The 23,119-nt window shown below is 46.5% G+C and overlaps 1 protein-coding gene across 5 annotated transcripts in view; it reads left to right on the top strand.

Annotated features, from left to right (window-relative positions):
* Nucleotides 1–23,119, top strand: part of PLD1 (phospholipase D1) — a 71,660-nt gene that overhangs the window by 43,511 nt on the left and 5,030 nt on the right. For 4 of the 5 annotated variants that reach the window (XM_085069015.1, XM_085069016.1, XM_085069014.1 and 1 more), the window contains 15 exons: nt 40–121; nt 2,110–2,220; nt 3,490–3,696; nt 4,537–4,753; nt 5,662–5,775; nt 7,736–7,864; nt 8,184–8,302; nt 8,464–8,577; nt 14,144–14,254; nt 14,927–15,015; nt 18,367–18,480; nt 18,922–18,971; nt 19,903–20,037; nt 21,829–21,982; nt 22,592–22,706. In XM_085069015.1, coding sequence (XP_084925141.1) covers nt 40–121; nt 2,110–2,220; nt 3,490–3,696; nt 4,537–4,753; nt 5,662–5,775; nt 7,736–7,864; nt 8,184–8,302; nt 8,464–8,577; nt 14,144–14,254; nt 14,927–15,015; nt 18,367–18,480; nt 18,922–18,971; nt 19,903–20,037; nt 21,829–21,982; nt 22,592–22,706 — 1,861 coding nt within the window. The remainder of the gene's footprint in view (nt 1–39; nt 122–2,109; nt 2,221–3,489; nt 3,697–4,536; nt 4,754–5,661; nt 5,776–7,735; nt 7,865–8,183; nt 8,303–8,463; nt 8,578–14,143; nt 14,255–14,926; nt 15,016–18,366; nt 18,481–18,921; nt 18,972–19,902; nt 20,038–21,828; nt 21,983–22,591; nt 22,707–23,119) is intronic. The other variant, XM_085069018.1, reaches the window with a different exon arrangement.

Raw genomic sequence — 23,119 nt, 5'->3', positions numbered from 1 at the left:
TACATCTGCTGTGTTTTTTATATCCCCTTATTTTCTTAGGCTGAGCCCAGAAATCTTCATGAAGCGACCGGTGGTGGAAGGGAATCGCTGGCGGCTGGACTGCATCCTCAAGAGGAAAGCAGTAAGTGAGCTCCAGCTGCACCCTTCACCCTGCACCAGCCCAGCCAGAGGGGTTGGGGCTGGAGCACTTCCACCACTCGTTTTGATAGAGATGAGAGTTAAAGCCTCATATCAGATAGCCTTGGAAAACCAAGTATTTTGATTCACCCGCCCACCCCTCCATTTAGGTTTGGAAGAGCTCAGAGGCAGAACGGTAGATCCTCTTGATTGCCTCAGGTTTGGGTCACTTCTGTGCCAGTTCCTGGTGGGGTCAAAGACCTGCTGCTGCCTGGTGCTCTCCATGTGATTTGTGTAATTCAGAGGGCAGGAAAGGCTGAGCACTTTGTGGTGTGTATTTGAGTGTGGGCTGTGCTCCAGCTGTTCATACACCCTGTGATAACACCAGTGCTAAAAAGTGTTTGCCCCATGTCAGCAGTGAGTCAGAAGGTTTATTCCCTTGGCTGGGAAAACTCTTGGACCCTTGCCGTGGTAGAAGGGCAGGAGTCCACATGGGAGAGAGACTTTAAACTGTAAGGAGGCAGGTTTAGATTAGATATTAGGAAGAAATTCTTTCCTGTGAGGGGAGTGAGGCCCTGGCACAGGTTGCCCAAGAAGTTGTGGCTGCCCCATCCCTGGAGGTGTTCCAGGCCAGGTTGGATGGAACTTTGAGCAACCTGGGATAGTGGAACGTGTCCCTGCTCGTGATAAGGGAGTGGAACGAGATGGTCTTTGTTCCCTTCCAACCCAAACCATTCTATAATCCTATGATGTGCTGAAATAGTCTTTGACTCTTTCCCCTTCCAAACAAGTTGTCATCACAGTTCTCACCCCTCCACATACCTAGATTAAAAATGAGAGATTTATGTCTGACTGTTGTTGATTTGGAATTACTCTTCTTTTCTGGCAAAAAAAACCTGGCCACAAGGCATTACTCACTCAAAGAGAGAATTTGGCTTCACACTGACATGGATTTTCTTACATCCATAAAAACAGTGTGAGAGGGATGAGGAGAGTCAGGTCAGTCCCTGGAAATGCTTGGTCTGTCATTTGTGGCATTTCTTTGACTGGACAGGGCAGTCAGCAAGCTGTTGTCAAGGTGTAGGGGAAAGGCTGTCCTTTCTGTGTGTGCAGTGCTACCTTGGACTCACCCTGGGTGCAGTGGAGAGAATATCATCCACAATTTGGAGACTGCTTAAGGTCTTGGTAGCATCTTTCTGGGAGCAGGAATTTAAAAGGTTGTGGAAAGTTTAGATGCCAAGTTTAAGCTGGCAAACTCTAGTACAAGTTTTTAATCCATGCTGATTTAAGGGAAGTGGAGGTGTCCCAGTGTGTGACCAGTATTTGCCAAGGTTTGGGAGGCACTTGGCACATCTGAAAGTGCTTTAACAAGAGTTCTTAAAAACCCTCCCATGGATACAATGCTGGTTACAGAAAGTACCATGTTTTTAGTGCTGCTCAGTGTATTCCAGGAGCTTGTTTAGTTCTATCAGCAGAAAGAACCTCTTTGCTGGTGTTGGGTTGGTGACATTCCCTTCAGGAGGGGGATGTCTGTGTGACTTCAACAGTCTTATCATCCTGCAGAGACATTTAACTGTGGGCAACCCTCAGGGCAACATGAAGCAGCAGAACACTGAACTTTAGTGCATGAACACGATTAGAGTGAATCACATTTGTAAAATGTACCTCAAAGGGTGTGTAAAAGGAGGTACTGCAGGGATGACCTTTTGATGGGCCTTGGCGTAGCTCAAACAAAACCAACAAAACCCACACAAACCGAGGTACTGAGCCCTTCTCAGAAAGTTGGAGAGCTTTCCAAGCAGGCAGGTCATTCCAGGCTGTGGGGTCCCCTTGGTGGATCTGAAAGAGCATAATCAAGAGCACGTAACCTCAGTCAGCATTTCCATCAGCAGACACAACACATTTACTGCCTCTTAGCCTTTCCTCCCTTCAGAAACAGACTGTATCCATTGACATGCCTGCATTCCATGTATTCCTTTTTATTTCTGACAGCAACAAGGAGTGAGAATTTTTGTTATGCTGTACAAAGAGGTGGAGCTTGCCCTGGGGATCAACAGTGAATACAGCAAGCGGACACTCATGCACCTGCATCCAAACATCAAGGTAATTGCACAGGGCTGTGTGCATGGAGTTTGCATTCACTTGTTCTTGATGGCTGGTGCTGACCCTGGTGTATTTGGGTGGGAACTGCAAGTTCAGGAGTGTTTCCCACCATTGCAGTGGGAATAGTCTTGACAAGACATACCCATGTAGTGACTGCCACATCTGGCAACTTCATTTCTTTAGGTTCTAATGGAACAGAAAATTGCTTAGTTTAGATTTGCCAAAGCAACTATTTGTCTTAATTCACAAGAAGTGTATTTCATGTGACAAGTTAATGGGGTTACATCAAATGGAAAATTACAATTTGAGAATGTTGTCTCATTTCAGCATTTCTGTTCAAACGTGAATGATGAGAGTCAACACTGGGTGTTAATATTTCCACCACAGAAGAGCAGCATTGAACTGCCCTGTGCTGTTATGCTGCTCTTCTGGCACCAAGCAGAAAATCAGTTGTGGCAGACAAACCAGTAGATAGAGCTGGATCCAGTCTCTTAAAGGTAGAGACACATCTTTATGAGCAATAAGATATTTGTTATGCTAGAATAATTGATTTATTGTCACTTGATCCATTGTCACAGTGAAGGGAAGCATCCATTCTTCATCTTTGCAGACAGACTGGAAGATACACACAAGCTGTATCACAGGTTTTGGGAGCAGCCAGGTGAAATTTGGTAGCTTTTTCTCCAGGAAGCTGTTCTAATGGCTCTAACATAAAAAATAAAACTGTAAGCTTAGATATAGAAATTAGGATTCCATAAACACTTGTCAAAAAGAAATTCTTAAACAAATGCCAAACAACTTGCTGATTTTAAATGGGGGGAAAAAACACTCAACTTCTCATTTCACTTGTGTGGTGGCAACAACCAAAGAAGTGACTCAGATCACCAATATGTTGTTTTCTTTCAGAGCAGGCTCTGTGTTTGAAAGCTCAGCTATTACAGCTCAATGGAAAGCATGATTTTATTTGTTGAAGCAGTTTCCTTGATCATGGTCCTCTTATGAAACTGTTTAAGATTGACCTATTCCAAGATTAGTAACCATTGCTGCTCAGGAATTACCTGCATCATGGGGAAACACCTGCCTGCCATATGGCTGACCCCAGCTATGGGGAAATTGAGTAGCTTCAGCAATTAAGCAGTGGATGCATCCATTAACAACTCCAGCATTTCCCCATCACCCCAAGCAGCCAAAAAAGACTGGACAGCTCTCTGCCTGGAAGGATTTCAATTTGACAACCGTGCTGAGCTCAAGTGCTGGTTTCCTCCACAGGTGATGAGGCACCCAGACCACGTGTCCTCCTCAGTGTACCTGTGGGCCCACCACGAGAAGCTGGTGATTGTTGACCAGTCCGTGGCATTCGTGGGTGGCATTGACCTGGCGTACGGCCGCTGGGACGATGACGAGCACCGCTTGACCGACGTAGGCAGCGTCAAGCGCGCCACCGCCGTCAAGTCCGTGTCCACGGCCAACCTGGCAGTAAGTGGGCTGTGTCCAGCTGGTGGCCACGGTCAGCCACAGAAGGTCTGTGGCAGGGGTGAATGGGCTGTGTTCTCTTCTGAGCATAGGGTTGGGTTTCAGAGCTTTCATGACAAGTAAGTGATGAGGAGGAGGAAGGATCTAACTGTCAAAGGAGTCTTCAGGCTAGATGCTGACCAGCCCTTGCTAGGGATAGGAGAGCTGGGTTTTTCCTGGAGCTTGGAACAGCAGCTACAACTTGAAATCTGTGCTCCTAGAATCGTAGAATCTTACAATGGTTTGGGTTGGAAGGGACCTTAAAGATCATCTTGTTTCAACCCCATGCCATGGGCAGGGAGGACTTTCACTAGACCAGGTTTCTCAGAGCCCCATCCCGCCTGGCCTTGAGCACTTCCAGGGATGGAGCAGCCACAACCTCTCTGGGCAACCTCTCTTGTTAACAAAACTTAGCTAGAAATGCACAGTAAGCACTTGCAGAGTGCTCTGAAATTCTCAATACTCGTGCCCTCAGCAGCTGCTGAACTTCTGCTAACCTGGGTCTGTATGTAACCACATGTCTCTAAAAGTTTGAGAGGTCTGGCTTGATGAGAATTTCAAGGGGAGGAATAATCCAGAGTATATTTATGGAATCAAATGCTGCTAATATTACTAGACTTTCCTGGCAAGAGCCTCCTCAGAACAGACTCTCCCCAGAAAGCATGTCTAGTTCCCACCAAAGTGTGTCTGTCACAGAGCAAAATTTAGTTTGTGGTTGTTTCTGAGCACTGACACCAATGAGAATCTGTAGTTAAAGGGGAACTTCTTCATACTGACCTGCAGCCATATTTTGTGTCTTTTAAGTCTGCAGCAGAGTCATCTGAACGTGTCCCACTGCAGCCTCAAGCTCTGTCCCCAGAGAGCCATGTGTTTGAGAGAAATGCTGATGATGCCCCAGACACATCAAAAATGAAAGGAGTAGGAAAACCCAAAAAGTTTTCAAGGTTCAGTATTTACAAGCACCTGCACAAGCATGGCATACACCATGCTGACAGCGTCAGCAGCATTGACAGTGAGTCAAGTAAGTGATGTTCAACTAAATAATGTATATAAAGGATGTGTGGAGGTGGGTGGGTGGGTGTATGTGCACATTCACAGTATTTCTAGGGCAATGTGTTCTTTGTATGGAAGGAAAGTTGACAACTTACCTAACTATCAGAATAATAGCTATGTGTAGTCAATATGCAAATTTGTATCTCTGCAAAACGTAGAAGAAAGGTTTTATATGGATTTTTTTATTTAGCTAATTAGCAATTTTCATAAGCCATCAGATGACGTGATGTGGTGTATGTGATTCTTAATGTTTGTATTGTTGGAAAGTGTTTGTTCCTGCAAGAGAGAATTGAATCTTTCATTATTCAGCTTGGATTTATTATCATAAGCAAATAGTTTCTGAATGGATTATCAACTCTCACAGACTAAGTTTAAAAGCTACATTTAAATAAATTCACTTGAATGGAAATATTCCAAATTTACCCACTTACTAGAGAGTGGAGTCTGTTCAACAGTTGAATATTTAAATGCAGCTTTTAATTCTCGACAATAAAGATAACTTCAGTGCTAAAATTACAAGGATCAGCTTGGCAATTGTTCCAGCATGAAATCCTTCCTGAAATCCTTCAGCTCCTGGAGATGTGGGAACTTGCCAGAATTTCCATCCCTCCGTGCAGATCCTACTTCTGCTCCTTGTTGGGAGTGTTGGTTGCAGTCAGCTCAGGACACAGCCATGGCTTTGTACTTCATTACATCTGTTTGCTTTAAAACCAGCTGAATCCTGAATTTGGTCTTCTTCCTGTCATTCACTCGTAGTTTCAGCAAATTGACATCTGGTCTGAGCTCCTGTCAGGTGTGTTCAGACAGGAGCAGACACCAGTGTGGCAGAGGTGGATGTGTGTTTGTGCCATGAATAGAACATCTTGATTTCTGCAGGTTACTCTAACCCCACTAGGAGCCAACCGAATATAATCCAGAGTTTAAGGCCCCACCTGAAAATGTTCCATCACCACAGTGAATCCAAACAGGGGCTCACTGAGCCTCGGGAGGGTAAGTGGAGGAAGGTAGAGCTGTCGACCCTTTCAGGCTTTAGCTGCTGATGTTTTTGCATTATAACTATGGTGAGAGTGAGGTTGGGTGCCAGGATCAGCCTTCGCTGCTTGTTGTTCTCCCAGCATCCTTATCCCTCCTCTGAGGGCATCCTGGTAGAAGAGCCTTCCCCAGAAACTACAAATACTGCAGCATAAATAAATAAGAATTAAAAAAGTAAAAACAAAACGACAACCATAAAACCAGGCAAAAAAACCAAAAAAAGAAAAAAAAAATTGCAATAATGACAGCAGGGAACAGTTGCAGAAATAGTTTGGATGCTGGTATGTGATGATTTCATCAGCCCTCATCCTTTAAAGGAAAGAGTTGTTACGGGAGCTGGGAAGTTCTGTATCAGATATTTTTAAAGTAAGCCTGATGCAGGAAGACATGCGTACAGAGAGGAAACACAATGGCTGCTGTCAGTCCTTTGTTTGGACTGATGTTAGACTTGGGTCCCCCCTTTGACCCCTAATTACAACCAAGGAAAGCACCATCAGTTGACAGGAGTTGGGTGCTTGTGAGCACTGAGCTGTTCCCATCTCCAAACTGGTGTTGGAAGGGCCTGTTTCAGTGAGGTACCTTTTCAAGATACCTTTGGGTTCAGATACGGAGTGAGAAATGGTTCTTCAGCATCTTCCTCTTGCTGACATCTTCCTCTGAGGCATTAATTGCCCATTACAAAATATTGGTTACAAAATAACGGCAGGCAACAAAGCATTTCCATTTCTCTGTGGAAATGATGTGCAGTCTCCCCTGTGGCCATTCATGCTCATTCATGAGTCACTGTGCAGTCATCGGAGCTCAGCACAATTGTTGGCGTCTGTCCCACCTATTCCCATTCCCACTCGGGCATGTCGAGTCAGTGATTCCCCAGCTCCACCTGGACTCTCACTAGAAGCTCAAGCTTCCCAAGGCAGCTGTGGTTCATGCCTGCTGCATGGCATTTCTGGCATGGCTTGGCTCGGCAGGGTCATGGCAGGGCTTGCTTTGTGTCACCTGGTCTTGTGCTGCTGCTAGTGTGTGTTTTGTTGACTGTTTAAAGTTGTTTTTTCTGCGTGCTAAGGGGTTTTATGGTTACCTGGTGATGTGGTCGGGTTAAGAGGAGGTTTCTGCTCCTGGCATTGCTGTGTAATTACTGCATTAGTATTTGGTATTGTAGATGAAGGCTGCTCTCAGGGTCAGGAAATAACACCAGTTAACTGTTTATGGTTTAGGGCAACATTTTTGGATTTTTTGAGAGCGAGGAAAAAGAGTTCACTGCACCAAAATATCTGCTCTGGAAAAGCAGGGGGAGTATCCGTGCTTAAAATATTTTAGAACATTTTTAATCAACATGAATTTGGAATTTGTGATCCATTGTATCAAGTATGACATTGCTCTTTGGAAAAAACAAACTAAAACTAAGAAAACCCACAATACTTCATGAGGGAGCATGAACATCTTATTCTAGTTAATAAAGACTAGTTCTATTAGAGGAGATACACCCTGCTAGAGAGGCAAAATAATAAACCCTCTAGCAGAGAGGGTGGAATTAGTTCACTATGATTGTAAAATATATGAAGTGGATGATATACATGATGTGGACTGCCACATGGGAATATTTAGGTGTTATTGAACTGGAGAAAGGCAAATGGTTATAGGATGATGTAGTCCAAGATAAAATTCAGCATCTGCTTTTTATTTCCTTAACAGACTATATAACCTGTTTTGATTGCATGAAAAGGATTAACATAGGGAAGAAAAAAATACTAACCTACATCTCTTGAAAGCAACAGGAGGACTAGGGAGAAACCAGCTTCAGCTGCTTGGGACTGGCAGGTCCCACCAGAGCTGTTCTGTGGCTGTGATTTTGTCGCTGTTCTGTGCAATGGATGGCCTTGACTTTGGAGCATGTTTTTGTTTTGTTTGCCTGGGGCAGATAAAGGATCCATCCGCAGCCTGAAGACAGGTGTTGGAGAGCTGCTTGGGGAAACCAGGTTCTGGCACGGGAAAGATTATTGCAACTTTGTCTTTAAAGACTGGGTTCAACTCGACAAGCCTTTTGCTGGTAAGTGGGAATCTGCATTTCCCCAAACTCTATTCTCCATCTTTTCAGTCTCAAACCGTATTTTTCTGCTTCCAAGCCGGAGGTAACGAGGCTGGCTTGGTTTGGTTTGGCTGCTAGGAAGAAGCAACAAAACTCCCTTTGAGGGGTTTTAGGGCCAATTATGCTGTTACAGTCTGAACTTGCAATCCAAGTCATCAGCCTTGGGGGCCCTTGGTGCCATGTCCCAGAAACTTCAGTCTGAGGAGGGGGATGCTGTGCTTTTCCACGTTCATGTCCCTTGTCTGAGGAACTTCAAACGTGCTCCTCTGTCCTCCTGCAGACTTCATTGACAGATACACCACGCCAAGGATGCCCTGGCACGACATCTCCTCGGTGGTGCACGGCAGAGCCGCGCGGGACGTCGCTCGGCACTTCATCCAGCGCTGGAACTTCACCAAGGTGGGTGTGGCTGCCTCTGCTGGGGGCACGGAGATAAGCACAGCCTTGCCTCATCCCCCTGCCCTCTGCAGGCATCTGTTTTATTTCTTTGTGTTGTTTTGATATGTTGCAAGCATTTTTTCAAGGATTTTTTCTTTATCTGTTTTTTTCCCCCTGTGCAGATTATGAAACCCAAATACCGGTCCCTGTCCTACCCATTCCTGTTGCCAAAATCTCAGCAAACTGCTAATGAGTTGAAGTATCAGGTGCCTGAGGCTGTTCCTGCCACAGTCCAGGTGGGTGGTGGTGGTCTTCTGATGACATACTTAGAGTTTGTTCTGCATCCTCCCAGGAAGTTTGGCTTCCTGACAGACCCTCTGCAAAACTTGAATTATAAAATGCAAAACTCTTACGTAATTCAACTCACAGATCAGGTGGTCAGATCCTTAATTGCAATGGAATAATACAACCTTTTCCTAGAGAGGCATTAATTTATACTTCCACCTTTGAGGTAAGAGGACTGAGCTGTATGCAGTACTTGAGTGGTGGGAACACTGTGACTTTGCATAGCTATGTGGTTTTTTGGTTTGTTTTCTGTCGCTCTTCATCTAACACCTCACATTTGGGTTTTATGATTTGAGAAGGCCTAATGGGTTGGGGTTACCCACTGAATATTTGTCTCAGAGGAGTCTGCCAGGCCCTGACGCCTCGCTCAGACGGGTGGTGGTCAGTGAGAGCCCAGCATTAAGTGGAGTCTCAGGGCTGTTGTTTTCTGCCTTGAACTTCATCTGTGTTTTATTATGCAGCCCTGCACCCCTGTGGGTCCTCTGCAGTTCCACAGAGTCAGCCCACAGTCTGGTTTGTGACAATCATCCTCGCAGTCAGAATTGCTAAGATACCTCTGTTTAAAAACCCAGTTAGCTCTATCAAGTGCACGTATTGAATACTACTGTTACCCAGCAGAAATAGGATCTTGTTGAAAAGTACAAAGTCAAAATAGTTATGCTGAAGCAGCAAAACCATTGTGTATCTCTGTGGATGAAAGATGTATGAAGTAAGAGCAGTTAGACCAAAACCAGGGAAAATGCATGACTTTGCTCTTTGTAAGGAATGGTCTGCCCAGACGACAGCAACGCTTGGGGAAGCTTAGTGAAATAAAATGCTTTTTTCTGTGTTTGTGGGTTGCCAGGCCATTGTCTGCTCCTCTGTGTGTGGTGTGAGGCATGGGCAGCACAGAGATCTTGTGTCAGGGGTCTGGGGTGTTTTACATCAGCCTCCAAAGCAATGCTCACAGCTTGCTGGGAAATGGTCTCCTTCAGGCATCGCCCTGCCTCCCTGTGGCTGTAAATGACTCCCTGTCTGTGTCTGACTCCAGCTTTTTGGGAAATCTTGTTCTCATGGAAGTGATGGGGCTTGTGTCCCCTGAGCTTGCTTTAACCACAAGATAAGCCACAACTTCTAAATCACGGGGTTTGCTGCAGCAAAAAGTTAAGCTCTACTGATTACAGAACTGAAAGCATTTCCCAAAGGAGAAATTAAACTGAGAACAACCTAGATCCAACTTCCCTTCAGTCCAACTGCAGAGCTGCTGGCTCAGGGCATCAGGCCGTGGGAGAGGATGATGGAGCTCAAACGGTGACTGCAGAATCCACAGACTCCAGTGCTGAGTGATGGGTGAGCAGTTGGAAAACCAGCCTGGCCACCACATTGCTGAGGCATTGCAAATAACTGATACATCCAGGAAATGAGGGGCAGCTCTCAGTGATGCCATAAACAGCAAAAAGGGAGCAGGTTTGTCTTGTAAATTATTCATTTGAAACTACCTTGCTCATTTCTTATTTATGCATCTGTCAAAATAGCCCTGCATGTAGCCAGATAAATAAAACTAGATGATATTAGGCTGCAAACATGTTATTCTGAAATGTACCAATCTTTCTAGTACCAGGGAAAACTGGTGGGGAAGAGCATTTGATGGAAGCAGTGAGGTGGGCTCCCCATGCCATGCTGATACCCAGGCTGCTTCAGCTGGGTTATGATTTCTGGATGACCTCCTCAAGCTCCATGGCAGGGATTTGAGTAGACATACTGAAATTTTGACTGTCTCCTCCCTAATGCCCTCCCTGGCCTGGTTTCCATCAGTCCCCAGGTGACACAAGTGCCCTGAGCATCCCTGAAGTCCCACCGTGGGTCAGGGAGTGGCTCAGTCTCTCCCCCTGATGGAGGCTTCAGATTTGGCTGCTGCAGGAAGGATACCTGCAGCCTGGATCTAAACTCCCCCTCCTGGCTGCCTTTTTCTGGGGCTCCCAGAGTGTGCATCAGGGTATCCCTGTGTGACTTCTCCTTTCCTGCGGTGACAGGAATATCAACCTCTTGCCTGTCCAGTTTATTCATTTTGGAGCAGAAGGCTCCAGGTGCTCACTTCTCTGATACAGTCCAGCACAGAAATGAGCAGATGTCCTCAATCCTTTTACCAACATTTTATCAAGAAAAACTGGAGCAATATTCTTATTCTTCTTAATATTGAATCCTTTGGCTGGCCAGCAGCCAAACCCCTGTTATCCCCATTTGAGTACTGTGTAGGGATTTTATGGGCAGAGTTTTATAGGCAGAAGTTTTGCCCCAAGGTAAAATTCAGTGTCCCGGGACTGTCCTTGGCTGTGGGGTGATTGAGGAAAGCCTGGCTGCTGGTTTTCTTGTTTCTGACCTTGTTTGCAAATCTGTCTTCAATTGTGGGCAGATCAGAGGAAGGGAAAAGACAAAGGATCTGTGGGGATTGCAGTGTTGCTGCAAGCCCAAACCACTGACCTGTCAGCAACACATTCCACCCTCATTGTACCATCTGGTTTTGCTCTCCTTTGTCAGAGGAGAGGAGCAGGAAAGCATTTTTGGGAGGATAGGGCACTGACAAGGGCTTTCCCCTGGGCAGGGAGGATGAATGCAGTGTGTGTGGGAAACACTGTGGAGGTACAGGCTGGGAAGGAAGAAAAGGAGTCAGGCATGGTCTCTCATCCTCTTCCATTTGAACTTTGGGGCTTTGCTCGCAATAGCAACATGATTTCTGCAAGAGCACATTGATTCTTGCAAGAGTCAAACAGAGATCTGCCAAAGGCAGTGGAAGGTTTTTTTCCACCTCCCTATTTCCACTCCAGAGTTTGCAGTTATCTGCCAAAGCCAGTGTTGCAAAAGATGTGACGTGGTGAGGCAACATCCCGTTCCTGATGGAAATGCAATGAAAATTTAATGCTCTGGCAGCAGCTGACGCCCTCACCTCTTTGAAGTCTGCGTGAGAGCTCACATTGTTCAGGGTTTATGCACTAGCCCTCAGCAAACATCACATTTATTACCCTTGTATCAGTTAGAGAAGCTAAAGGGATGACAGGCTATTGAGAGGTTCGAGGGAGGGGAAGGGAGAGGCAGGAGCATGGAGACTCCAGCTCTGGATGGGAGGTGCTGTTTTGGGCAGCATGTGGCCTTTTCTCCCTGGGAAATAGATTGGGTTCAAATCTATTCAAATAGCTGCCTTCAAATACCTCAACAGGTAAGAGATGTGCAGAAGTGTGAGATGGAACATCAGTGATAGAGAGGGGCTGTGTACCAGACTTCCAGGTGTATGTGTGTCTGGCAGTGCCACAGCCTTGTCTCCATGGGATGCTGCATTGGTGGCCTTGTCCTGCCACCTCCTCACCTGTCCCAGTGGCTGCAGACCTGTTAAAAATAACTTTATTTTGAGGAGGTCCAAGCTGGAACATCTTACACCCCATTCTGCTGTCCCATCCAACATTTTCTGAGACCTTTTCTTCCCTCTGCACGTGGATTCAAGGTTGTACCTGACGGAAGCTTTTTGGGTGATGCTGTGGCAGCTCTCTGGAATGAGCCATGACGTGTTCTGGGGTGAGGCAGAGGGATGATGGCACTGTGACAGGGGCAGTCAGGGGTGTGGAGTGAGCTGGGCTGCCACTATGTGGAGGAGGAATGCAGGGAAGGGCAGGTGGATGATGCAGTGGGAAGCCGTGGTGCTGGAAAGGGATGGTCCTGAGCAATGGTTCTGCTGTGTTAACTAGCAAAAAAAATAAAAAGAAAAACAAAACTACAAAAAAACACCAAACCAACAAAAAAACAAAAAACAAAAAACAAACAAAAAAAAAAGTTGAATATGAGACTTTGTGCACTAGAATGCTACAATCTGCCACTTTCTGAAGTGCAGTTCCAGGTTGCTGCACTGGTGAGAATGGAAGAGCTGTGAGCTCCAGGCCAGGCTACGTATGGAAGAATTAGCCTCCTTTCTACCCTGAAATGCTGTTTTTTTCTGTTCTTATTAATGCCAGTAACAGCTTATTAACACCAATGGTGTAATTCTGTTCAAGATCTCAGTCTGCCATGGTGTTCAGCGTGGTTTCAGCAGTGCCCAGCTTGGGATGAGTGGGAACACTTAGCTTTGGCTTTGTAAACCAAATGAGTAATTAAAACCCTTCAGGAATGAGCAGCATGGCCTTGCAGAAGTTTATGCAGGCTGTTTGGGACTGCTAAAGGCTGTGAGAGCCCTTGTGTTCAGCCTGGCTCCCTCACTGCAGCATCTGTGACCCCAAGATGCAGTTTGGGACACTGCAGAGTGCACCTTCCTGTTGGCCAAAAGAGCAGCCAAATACAAGAGTTGCAGGGTCTAGTTTTTACTGGGGAAAACAGATGTGAGAGAAAGCTCCTGTGCAGGTGAAAGAATTAGCTCAAGAGTCATGTGCTGCTTACAGCAATGGCCCTCAGTGCCACCTCAGAGATGAAAATGAGAGGATTGATTTGATTGATTCCCAAGAGATCAGGATTTTGCTGGAACTGACACACACATTTCACAGATCCCCAGCCCTTGGATCTTGTGCTGTGTGGGACTGGCCCCGAGTCCTGGTATTATAATGGTTGTATTGAGATATTTTAAGGCTATTGTTTCAATATTTTTGTCTTGACAATGTTTAAAGACAGAGTCTAATAATGAATAGTTATTCCCTCAAGCACGTACTTTGCCAATGCTTAATTAAAAACTACATTTCCAGCTAGGAAAACGTCACTTGGGGTGTAGTGTGGATGCCTCTTGACTCAAAGTGCAGGAGCAGGAGGTGTCACAGCATCTCTGGCAGGGGGAGATGGGATACTGACTGCTATGGGGCTTGCTCAGCCTGGCCCAGAGCACAACCAAAGCTTGTTTCTCATATTGCTTTGGCTCTCTTGCACAAAAACTGAAGGGTGGAGGGGCAGAACATGCCCTGGGGATCTTGCAGGAATCTCCTTTAAAAGTGGATTTCCAGTAAAAACTAAGAAGTAAATGTGGGCAGCTGAACTATGAATTCTAAAAGTTGTATCATCACAAGTGGAATGGCTTGTGCAAGAACTTGGCAGAATAAACAAATGAACTCAAGTGCTGAGGACAAAGGCATGGCCTGGGTTATCAGACTGACTGTATGATTCTGTACAGCCTGTTTGGGGGAAAAACACCCTGGCCCAGCTGGAGACCAGCTTTGAAGTGCTGGGCAGGAGATCACTGATGGGATGTGCACCCCGAAAGCTTGGAAATTTAGGTTGTTTTAAAAGGAGTATATCATAAGACCTTAAGCAAGAACAAGCATCTGGAGCTGCTCAGGTGGGAGAGGGCAGTAATACAGCAATGGGACAGGGCTGTTCTGTTTTTAATCAAAGCATTGCTAAGCATTAATACTATTTCTCAATGTCCTTTCTCATCATTACAAATGCAGTGTAAATGTTGCATTTATTACCTTATTTAGTGCAAGCCTGGCTGTGCCAGGAAAAAGCCTTGCCTCTGGGAAAATCCAGGTGTCCTGGATGGCCAGAGCTGAAGGTGTCCCTCTTGTTTTCCAGGTGATCCGCTCTGCTGCTGACTGGTCTGCTGGCATTAAATACCACGAGGAGTCCATCCACAAAGCCTACATCAGTGTGATAGAGAACAGCAAGCACTACATTTACATAGAGGTGAGTGGCAGGGAGGGAAGGCAGGAGGGTTCTGATGCTCTGGGCATGGATTGCAGCCATCAGGATGGTAATTCTTGAGGCTTGATCCCAAGTTTTTATGAATTTAGACAGAGCCATTAATTTCAGGGGTCTTCAGGCCAGACTGATGGCTGTGCACCCTGACAGCCTTCTGACCACGAGGTGGAAAACAGTAGAGCTCTCCTTTATAAGGCTTTTGGCAAAATTGCCAGCAGCTTTCATGGCCTGTGCAATAGTCTCCCTGTCCCCTCTGTGGCTTTGCAGTGTTCCCTGTGCATGCCCAAACCTCCCACTCACAGGGCAGCTCTTCATCCATACAGCCTTCAGCTGCAGGAATCTCTTGTGTCAGAGTGACACTCAGTGCTGGCTGAATGGAGATGCTTATTCTCCTCCTTTATTTTTTTCTTTTTTTTAGCCTCTTGTTAGGTTGCTCTTTGTATGAACTTTCTAAGGAGTGTGATTAATAAGGACTAATTCATTCCCTAAGCAAGCACAGACACACATATAATTTAATCATAATTAAGAAAAGCTTCCACTCCAATGGCACACAAACCCAGCTATCTTTAGTTGCTCTTGGTGTGAAATAAAGCATGCAAATATTTTTGGTTGGTTGCTGGCAGTGTCTGACAGTAGCTTTGCTTGCTTTTCCTGCAGAACCAGTTTTTTATTAGCTGTGCTGATGACAAAGTTGTCTGGAACAAGATCGGTGATGCGATTGCTCAGAGGATTCTTAAAGCTCACAGGTAACCTGTTCCTAAGGAGGCAATGGAAGTCTTCCAGGTGCATTTCCATGGTGTGGTGCAAAAAATAACCCCTCAGTGGACACAGCTGGACAGTAGCTGTGCCAACACAGAACTGATGGGGTCGAGCATCTGCATTTGCAGCAGTGAGACTCCTGAGTGGTTTCTTTGCATTCAGAAAATGGTTTTCTGGACTTACCCCAATGTAAATGTATTTTTAACTGTGGAATTTGTTTAAAGGCAAGTCTTTTGTGCTCTGGTTCAGTGACACCTTTGCTCCATTGCCAACTTGCCTTGAGCTGGGTGGTCAGGCAAGTTCATGGGTGGGAAGGGTGAACTGGGATTTGTGGTTTATTTAAATCATCTAGAGAGGAGTGGCTCCAAGTAGGGGAAGCAAACACATTTTGAGGATTTGACTGCAGGGTTCTGCTATTGTTTGAACATTTTCTGGTACATGCTGGAGGGTGTTCACCACCTCCAGTCTCTGCAAGGGGACCGTTGTTTGTTCCTGGAAGCATTGAATCCAACCATGTTTTAGACGCTCCTTCAGCACACCTAACCCTGAGTTAACATGATTGCCACAGGTAGTGGCTTGTCTTCACTTTGATCCTGGGCAGCCTTGCTTAAGGTTGTTCCCCTGGAGTCTCTTTAAGAGACATGCATATCATAATATAAAACTATATCCTGCTCTTGCTGGGCTGATATACAGAAAACTTTCTAAGCTTTTTCATTTCATTTCTCACGTGATTTTTTGCCATGCATGGAGATGTTTTCTTGCGCTGATTATTTTTTCCATACTGGAGTTGTCCAGAATTCTGCAGGGCCTACTTTCCCAGAGGTGTGCTCTCCAAGCTTGCAGGAATTTTGCTCTCTCTGGCACTTGAGCTTGGAAATTCCCCCTTGGATAAAGGCACCCAACCTGAGACAGCTCCTGGAGTGCAGGAAGTGTCTGCAAGGGCACAGGAGGTGCCCTGGGCCAGGCTTTGTTCTGAGTACTGGGGAAAGAGGATCACTATTCAAACAGGGAGAGCCTGGATGTTATCTGCTGTGCCATTAACGTCAGGATGGAGTTGCCTTTGATCCGTGTGAGCTGCAGTACATAGCCCAAATAATTGAAATTAGCTAAGGATGAAAAGGAAAGATGGATTTCCTCACCTGTGGTAAATGAGAAGTGGTGTCAGTGCTGCTGGAAGTGGTGTTGCTGTGTTTGTATTGCAGCCTGGAGGCTCACAGGCAGCTGGACACAGCATCTTGAAGCACCTTCCAGTGCCTAAAGGGGCTGGAGGAGAGCTGGAGAGGGACTTTGGAAAAGGGTGTGTTTGATAGGACAAGGGGAAATGCCTTTGAAGTGAAAAAGGTGGATTAGATGGGTTGTTGGGAAGAAATTCTTCCCTATGAGGGAGGGTGGAGAGGCCCTGGCACAGGGTGCCCAGAGAAGCTATGGCTGCCCCTGGATCCCTGGAAGTGTCCAAGGCCAGGCTGGACATGGCTTGGAGCAGCCTGGGATAGAGGGAGTTGTTCCTGCTATGGACAGGGGGCTTTGGAACTAGAGGAGCTTTAAGGTCCCTTCCACCATTCCATGATTCTGTGATCTCTGTGCCAATTTATGTCCCCCTGGAAAGCCACTCTGGATTGTCTTTCCTGCCTTTGGGAACTCACTACCACTGGTCCTTTGCATCAGTTGCCTGCTATTAGCAATGCTACTGAGGTAGCAGCAAATTCTCCAGGTAATCTGTTAAGGTTTTCCTGTTGTATAAAGTGTATGTAATGGGTGTTTTTCTGTCCAGATACTAAAAAGTCTGTCACAAAAGGGGGTCACAGAGATTCCTCAGTGACCCATTTCCAGATAGGATGCTCACTTCTCAATTTCTCCAATTTTATGCCAGTATTGTGCTGGCTTAATGTTGGCAATTCCTAACTGAATGTAAATTCAAATTCTGCATTGCCTAAGATTAAAAGTAAACTCAGACCTAAATGGTTTGTATCATAATGCTCATTTTCCAAACTGCTCTGGGAAAACAGCATTTAATTATAAATTAAGGTCTGTAATGAGCTTGTATACTTCTCACTCTTCTAGACTAAATATTTTCTAGTGGTGCTATTAATAATGTTCTTTTATTGGTTTCCTCTTTTTCTCATGGGTGGCTCTCTAAGCAATTTAATAAACACTGTCCTTACACAAACAAGCTGCTTTTTGGGTAATGCTTTTGTTGGTAGACCTTTCTCATGATACAAACAGAGTTGGTTTCACAGTCTCTTGAGTCTGGGTAAGGCCTCATTAACTGTTTGTGAGCTCTCCTGGCAAACCAGAGCCCATCTGCAGTGCCCAGCACAGCTGGGAGGAAGCACTGGCTGAAATGAAAGACACACAGGTCCTCAATGTCTCCCTCCCAGCTCACATGGGGATCCCAGTGCCATACAATTCCCACCCTCCTAAATGCACAGGCATGGCTTGCCTGAGGAAGGAATACTTTTAAAAAAAACTGCAGACTGGCGACTCCTCAGAATGCTTCTGAAATAGTTTTGTGCTGATTAAACTGTGTTTGCCATCTAGTGGCCGCATCCTTCCATGGAGTATTATCCTTGTCCTTCTCCGGGGCACAGAGCAGGGAGTTCCCAGCATCCAGGAGCAGCTGGAAAGTGCTGTCAGAGCAGATGCACCTGGCATTTGTCAGCAGAGGAAATCCAAAAGGGGGCTTTGAGAAGAGCCCCAAGCAGAGCCACAATTGTACCTTTTGTTCTGAATGGGATCACGATTAGGGTGTGGATTAGTTTGGGAGAACTCTGGAACTGAGATTTTGGGTGCTGTGATGTATCAAGGAGATATTTGTCTTCCCCAAATGATCAATGTTTTGCTTGTGCCCTGAGCTTTTTCCAGCTTTTGTGATGTTTCTGACTTCTGAAAACCAGGAATGCTGGTTTAGATTTTGGGTTTCTGCCTGTGATAGCTCTGTAACCTTTGCTGTTCTCTGCCAGGCAGTCATACACACCAGACTGCACCAGTATCAGTGTGACTGGGCTACTGAGGTGCTCAAACAAATTTTTACAGTGGCAGACATAATCTGAAAAATTCTTAGCCTGCCCCTGAATATCAGAAAAATGTGTTTCTTTTCTTTTAGCTTCTTTTGTTACCTTCTGGGAGTGAATTATTCTTTCTTGGGTGATAAAGAACTGAAACTGGAAATGCACTTCACACTTTGCTCCCTTAAAATTTGTGTGGTGGCCTTGGATGGGAACCAAGTCAGTCAGCTTGGGGGAATTGAAACCCGGGGGACTTCACCTTGTGCAAAGCTGTGAGTTTTCCAGGCTGATGTAACATTCCCAGGCTGATATTCCCCCAAACTCTCATTTCAGGGAGAACAAGCGTTTCCGAGTGTACGTGGTGATCCCACTGCTGCCGGGCTTTGAAGGGGACATTTCGACAGGCGGGGGGAACGCGCTGCAGGCCATCATGCACTTCAACTACAGGTACCACAGGCAGGCTGTCAGAGACCCCCTGGACCCCTCCACTGCTGCAGAAGGTCCCCAAGCCCCATGTGCCATCAGTGTGACCAGCTTGGACAGAGCTTTGGGCAGCCTGGTCTGCTGGAAGGTGTCCCTACCCATGGCTTAAAGCTAAATGAGGTTTAAGGTCCCTTCTGACCCAAACTATCCGATAATTTGTTTTCCTCTTAGCCAATCAAACCAGACTTGCTGACCAAGATTTGTCTCCAAATCTGCCTTTTTGGTCAGTACTTGGCCTGGCTCTGCCCCTTGGCCCCATGAAGGCAACATTATCTTCCCCAGTGTGATTCTCCTGCTCCAGAATGGATGTTTTGGGGGAGCACTTGAAACCCGGCAGGTCTCATGGGAAGGACTGAGGTGCAGCAGTGCCATGGGGGTGCTGACAGCTCTCTACCTTCTTTCCAGGACCATGTGCCGAGGGGAAAACTCCATCCTGGGCCAGCTGAAGGCAGAAGGTAAGAGCTTTATTCCTCTCCTCTGTGTTGTTTACTTTGGGATGCTGCTGTTTGATGGATGCATCCAGAACACATAATACAACACGTGCTAAGGGCTCGCAGGGCAGTGAGTGACCTCCCTGACCATCCTCCCATGGCGAGTTCTGTCAGGTCACACGAGCCATGGCCACTTGTCAGACTTCACACCTGGCTGCAGCCCTGATCCAGCGGAGGGGAACACCCCAGGGAGGAGCACAGAATGGTCCAGCTGCTCAGGATTGTGTTATTTGGAAAATGTCCTGAGCGGGGTCACGCTTCTGGGAGCCATGAGCCCTCAGCCTCTCCCGTGGATCCCACCCAGGGTTTGTTTCTGGCACTTGTCAGATGTGGAGTGGAAAAGCCTGCCAAAGCAGGACGCTGTTTCTGAGTTGCTTCCTTGCCGTGAGGATTCCTGCTGGAATTTGCTCTGCTGGGAATCAGAGCACCGTGAAAACCCACACAGCACAAATTCTAGGACCATGCATAATGCCTCATTTGTTCTAGGTCTTGGCGTAAATCTGAACTGCACACAAGTGCATTAGGACACATTTGCCATACTGGCCATGAACAAAACACCTGCTTGCAGCCTCCTTTCTGCAGGATCTGCAGGAAAACAGTCGCATAGCCCACTTATTTTAAGATGTTTGGACCCTTGTGTGCTCTGTCCAGGAGACTGGGGTCATTTCTCACTGAAGTGGGAGTCTCTGAGCAGGCAGCAGATCAGAGCAGCACAGAGAGAGCTCACAAGTAAATTTTCAAGTCTGTTTTTAAAAAAAATTATCTGTTACCTATTCACAAATAATTTTTTTAAAAGTCAGAAGTGAACTGTTATTCATAGGGGTCTTCATGTAAACAAGGTCTTTTCTCTTCCACCTCCTTCATCCTGTCAGTTTTCTTGTCTTTTAATTTTCAGTTGGAGATAAGTGGATAAACTACATATCGTTCTGTGGACTTCGAACATATGCAGAGCTGGAAGGAAAACTGGTCACGGAGCTCATCTATGTGCACAGCAAACTGCTGATTGCTGATGACAACACGGTTATAATCGGTGAGCAGGGGCTCACTGAGGGGTTTGGGGCACTGGGTTATACCTGCATCAATCCCTTCCCATCCCCATGCTGGCTGCAGTGCCATGGGCTTTTCTGTGCTGTCATTTATTTCCTGAGAAATATTTTGCTGTTGAAAAAAACAAACCCGAAAACCAAACTCATAAATTCATCAAGAGGGATGAAAGGATTCAGAGGGCTGTCATTTAATTTGTTTTTCTGAAATGGTTTTAGATCTCTGTGTAACCGTGAGGAGAATCCCAGTGCAGGGAATATTGTCCATCTGTCTTGTATCAAACTCTGCTCTAGCAGGAAGACTTGTGAGACTTGTCATCTGTTCCTGAAAGAACAGAATGTACCGTAAAATTTGGAAGGTTTGGACAACATGTGTCATGTATCAGCTCCATTTCCTACGAATGGGACAATATGCTATAGGGAGTAATAGATATCATTTCATCCTTTTCTCTTACCATTTTTATTATGAGAACATGAAGCAGAGACAAGAGAGTTCAGGCTCAGAGCTCCACACTGCAGCAGAATTTCAGCCTGTTTCTTTAAAGAAGCCCTTTTTGAGCTCTTATGTCAGCAGTGAAAATGTTGCCAATGAATAACTTAATACCAGATTTTACAAGACTTGAAATACTCCCTCCCTTCAAAGCAGTGGTCTTGGATGACCTGTGGTGAGGTTTGCTCCTCTGTCACCCTCTCAGGGGCCAGATCTCATCTCCAGTGCATGGAGTGGCTCAGAGGTGGTTTGATATCACAGCAGCAACTGTGTTGTTCCAGCTGGGATGATGTGGGGGCCTGAAACCACTCTTAATTTCTATTTTCTCGACATATAAGCTTGAGGATAGATTTTTATACAGCCTGTTCGTCTCTGCTGCCTGGTGAGGGGATGGGAAGTTATCTCTTTTCCACATAAGAGAGAGTGCATGGAAATTGTATGCTCATGGAGCTACTGTGCAGGAGGAGGGGGTGAAAGGAGAGAGAGGGACTTAGCTGGTTTCTCCTCTGGAGGTGTTGGCTCCCCTGGAGTTAATCCAGTTCCTGGGAAGGCTCAAGGGCTAACTGCAGCCTGGGAGTCCTTTACAGCTGTGTCTGGAGATTTTTTTGTTGTTGTTCTGGTCATTTCTGCAGGTTAATGACCTGATTATGCCTATCCTTCCCTGCACCTTGCTGTTCCCTTGGAGCTAACAGCTGCTGCAGTGTCCTCCATTCCCTCTTTTCTGGTGTCTGTGTAAGACAGAGAAACCTGTTTGGGGGATAAAGCCTCAGCTGGTCTTGAGCAGAGCGTGCTGAAAGGCACAGCAGCCTGGTCTACTGGAAGGTGTCCCTGCCCATGGTGGGGGTGTTGGAACGAGGGGAACTTGAAAGTCTTTTCCAACCCAAACCATTCCATGATTTACCCACAGAGTCCATCCTGCTCAGGTGTTTGTTTGGGTATCCAAACCAAATGCAGATTAGACCTTTGAAAGCTGTGGCTCCATCAGCAGAAGCATCGGGGAAGTTGCAGAAAGAATTAACTTTTGAATATGTTGGCCTGGGCTTGGCTGTGATTTAACCTTCTTCCAAACTGTTGAAGGCTGCAAAAATCAGTCAGGTTTTTTTTTCTTTCCCCTAAATGCTGTCTCTCGGGGTCTGTGTTTCCATTAAGCCCTCTGGTTGATGTTTTACCTAGCAAAGCCACAAATGGAGCTCCTGATGGAGCTGAGGGTGCAGAGGGCCCATGGGGTGGTGGGAGGTGATGGAGGGTGTGCAGGAGCACCTGGGACATGTGTGCCTCATCCTGCCAGGCTCTGCCAACATCAACGACCGCAGCATGCTGGGCAAGCGGGACAGCGAGATGGCCATCATCGTGCAGGACAGTGACACTGTGCCCTCCGTCATGGACGGCCAGCCGTACAGCGCGGGGAAGTTCGCCCAGTCGCTGCGGCTGCGCTGCTTCAGGTGCGTGTGGGGCTGGCTGAGCACGGCACGAGGGGATGCAGGCAGGGCTTGCTTGGGTTTGATCTGCCCCCACAGCCTTTCAATACAATGGGGCTGCCACTGCCTGCCCAGTTTTAGCTTTGCCTGGCCTGGATTTGGCTTAGGGTTTTGCTGCTGTTTCACTGGCCTTACTCTCACTGCTCCTGCCTGCAGCTTGGTAGCTTTACAAATCATTTTGCTCCAGGATTTCGCTAGCAGAGCTCATAAACAAGTGGTATTTCCCCTCCAGATCCCATTTGCACACTCTCAATCCTGGGTGGCAGTGTCACTTTTTAAGGAAAGCTTATTTGCTGGGAGCAGCCATCTGGCCCACAACATGGCCATTTTTAGTTTAAGACCTTTTTCTTTTTCCCATTTTCTCCCTCCCACCCTATTTCCCATCTGGAGAGTTACTGCACAGAGGAAAAGGAGAAAATCAAGACAGATCATCACGGGGTGGGAGTGTGAGGGTGCTGGGAGTACACAGGGTTTGGCAGGTCCCAAGGAAACTTCCTGTCTCCTGGCATTTATCAAAAGGGGGAGTGCCCAGTGCTTCAGCCTCTGTGAGCACCCATCCCTTTGTCTTCTCAGGGTTGTCCTTGGCGGCTCCGATCTCAATCCGGAACACCAGGATCCTGTCTGTGACAAATTCTTCAAAGAGGTGTGGATTTCCACAGCAGCTCGCAACGCCACCATCTTTGATAAGGTGAGGAGCACAGCAGCTTTCCCCTCCTTCCATCCCACACGGAGGCAGCAAATGCCAATGGGAGAAGCAGCAGAGGGAGGGTGAAGGCTGCAGGTCCAATTTCTGGGGTTGGGCCTTCAGAGATGTTTTGAAGGAATAAGTAGTGTCAGATGCAAGAGGTGTGAACAAGACACTGGAGCTGGTGCATTCTCAGTGTGTGGCAGCACCCATGAAGGCAGCAGATCAGATTTCTCCTTGTGTTTGTATCAGCTGTAATGCCAGTGAATGGCCATGGTGTAATTATTACTTATAATTAGCCACAGCGTAACTGGAGTAGAAGAAAATTTTACTTCTGTGTTATAATGAGCTTTTGCAGTGATCAGAAAAGGCCCTGGAGCTTCCCCTCTGCCTGCTCCAGCCTCACTGAGGACAGG

Source organism: Lichenostomus cassidix, chromosome 9, assembly GCF_008360975.1.
Source record: "Lichenostomus cassidix isolate B80296 chromosome 9, HeHo_3.0, whole genome shotgun sequence".
In the NCBI taxonomy this organism is placed as follows: domain Eukaryota; kingdom Metazoa; phylum Chordata; class Aves; order Passeriformes; family Meliphagidae; genus Lichenostomus; species Lichenostomus cassidix.
This window is presented reverse-complemented; position numbering and strand designations above follow the sequence as displayed.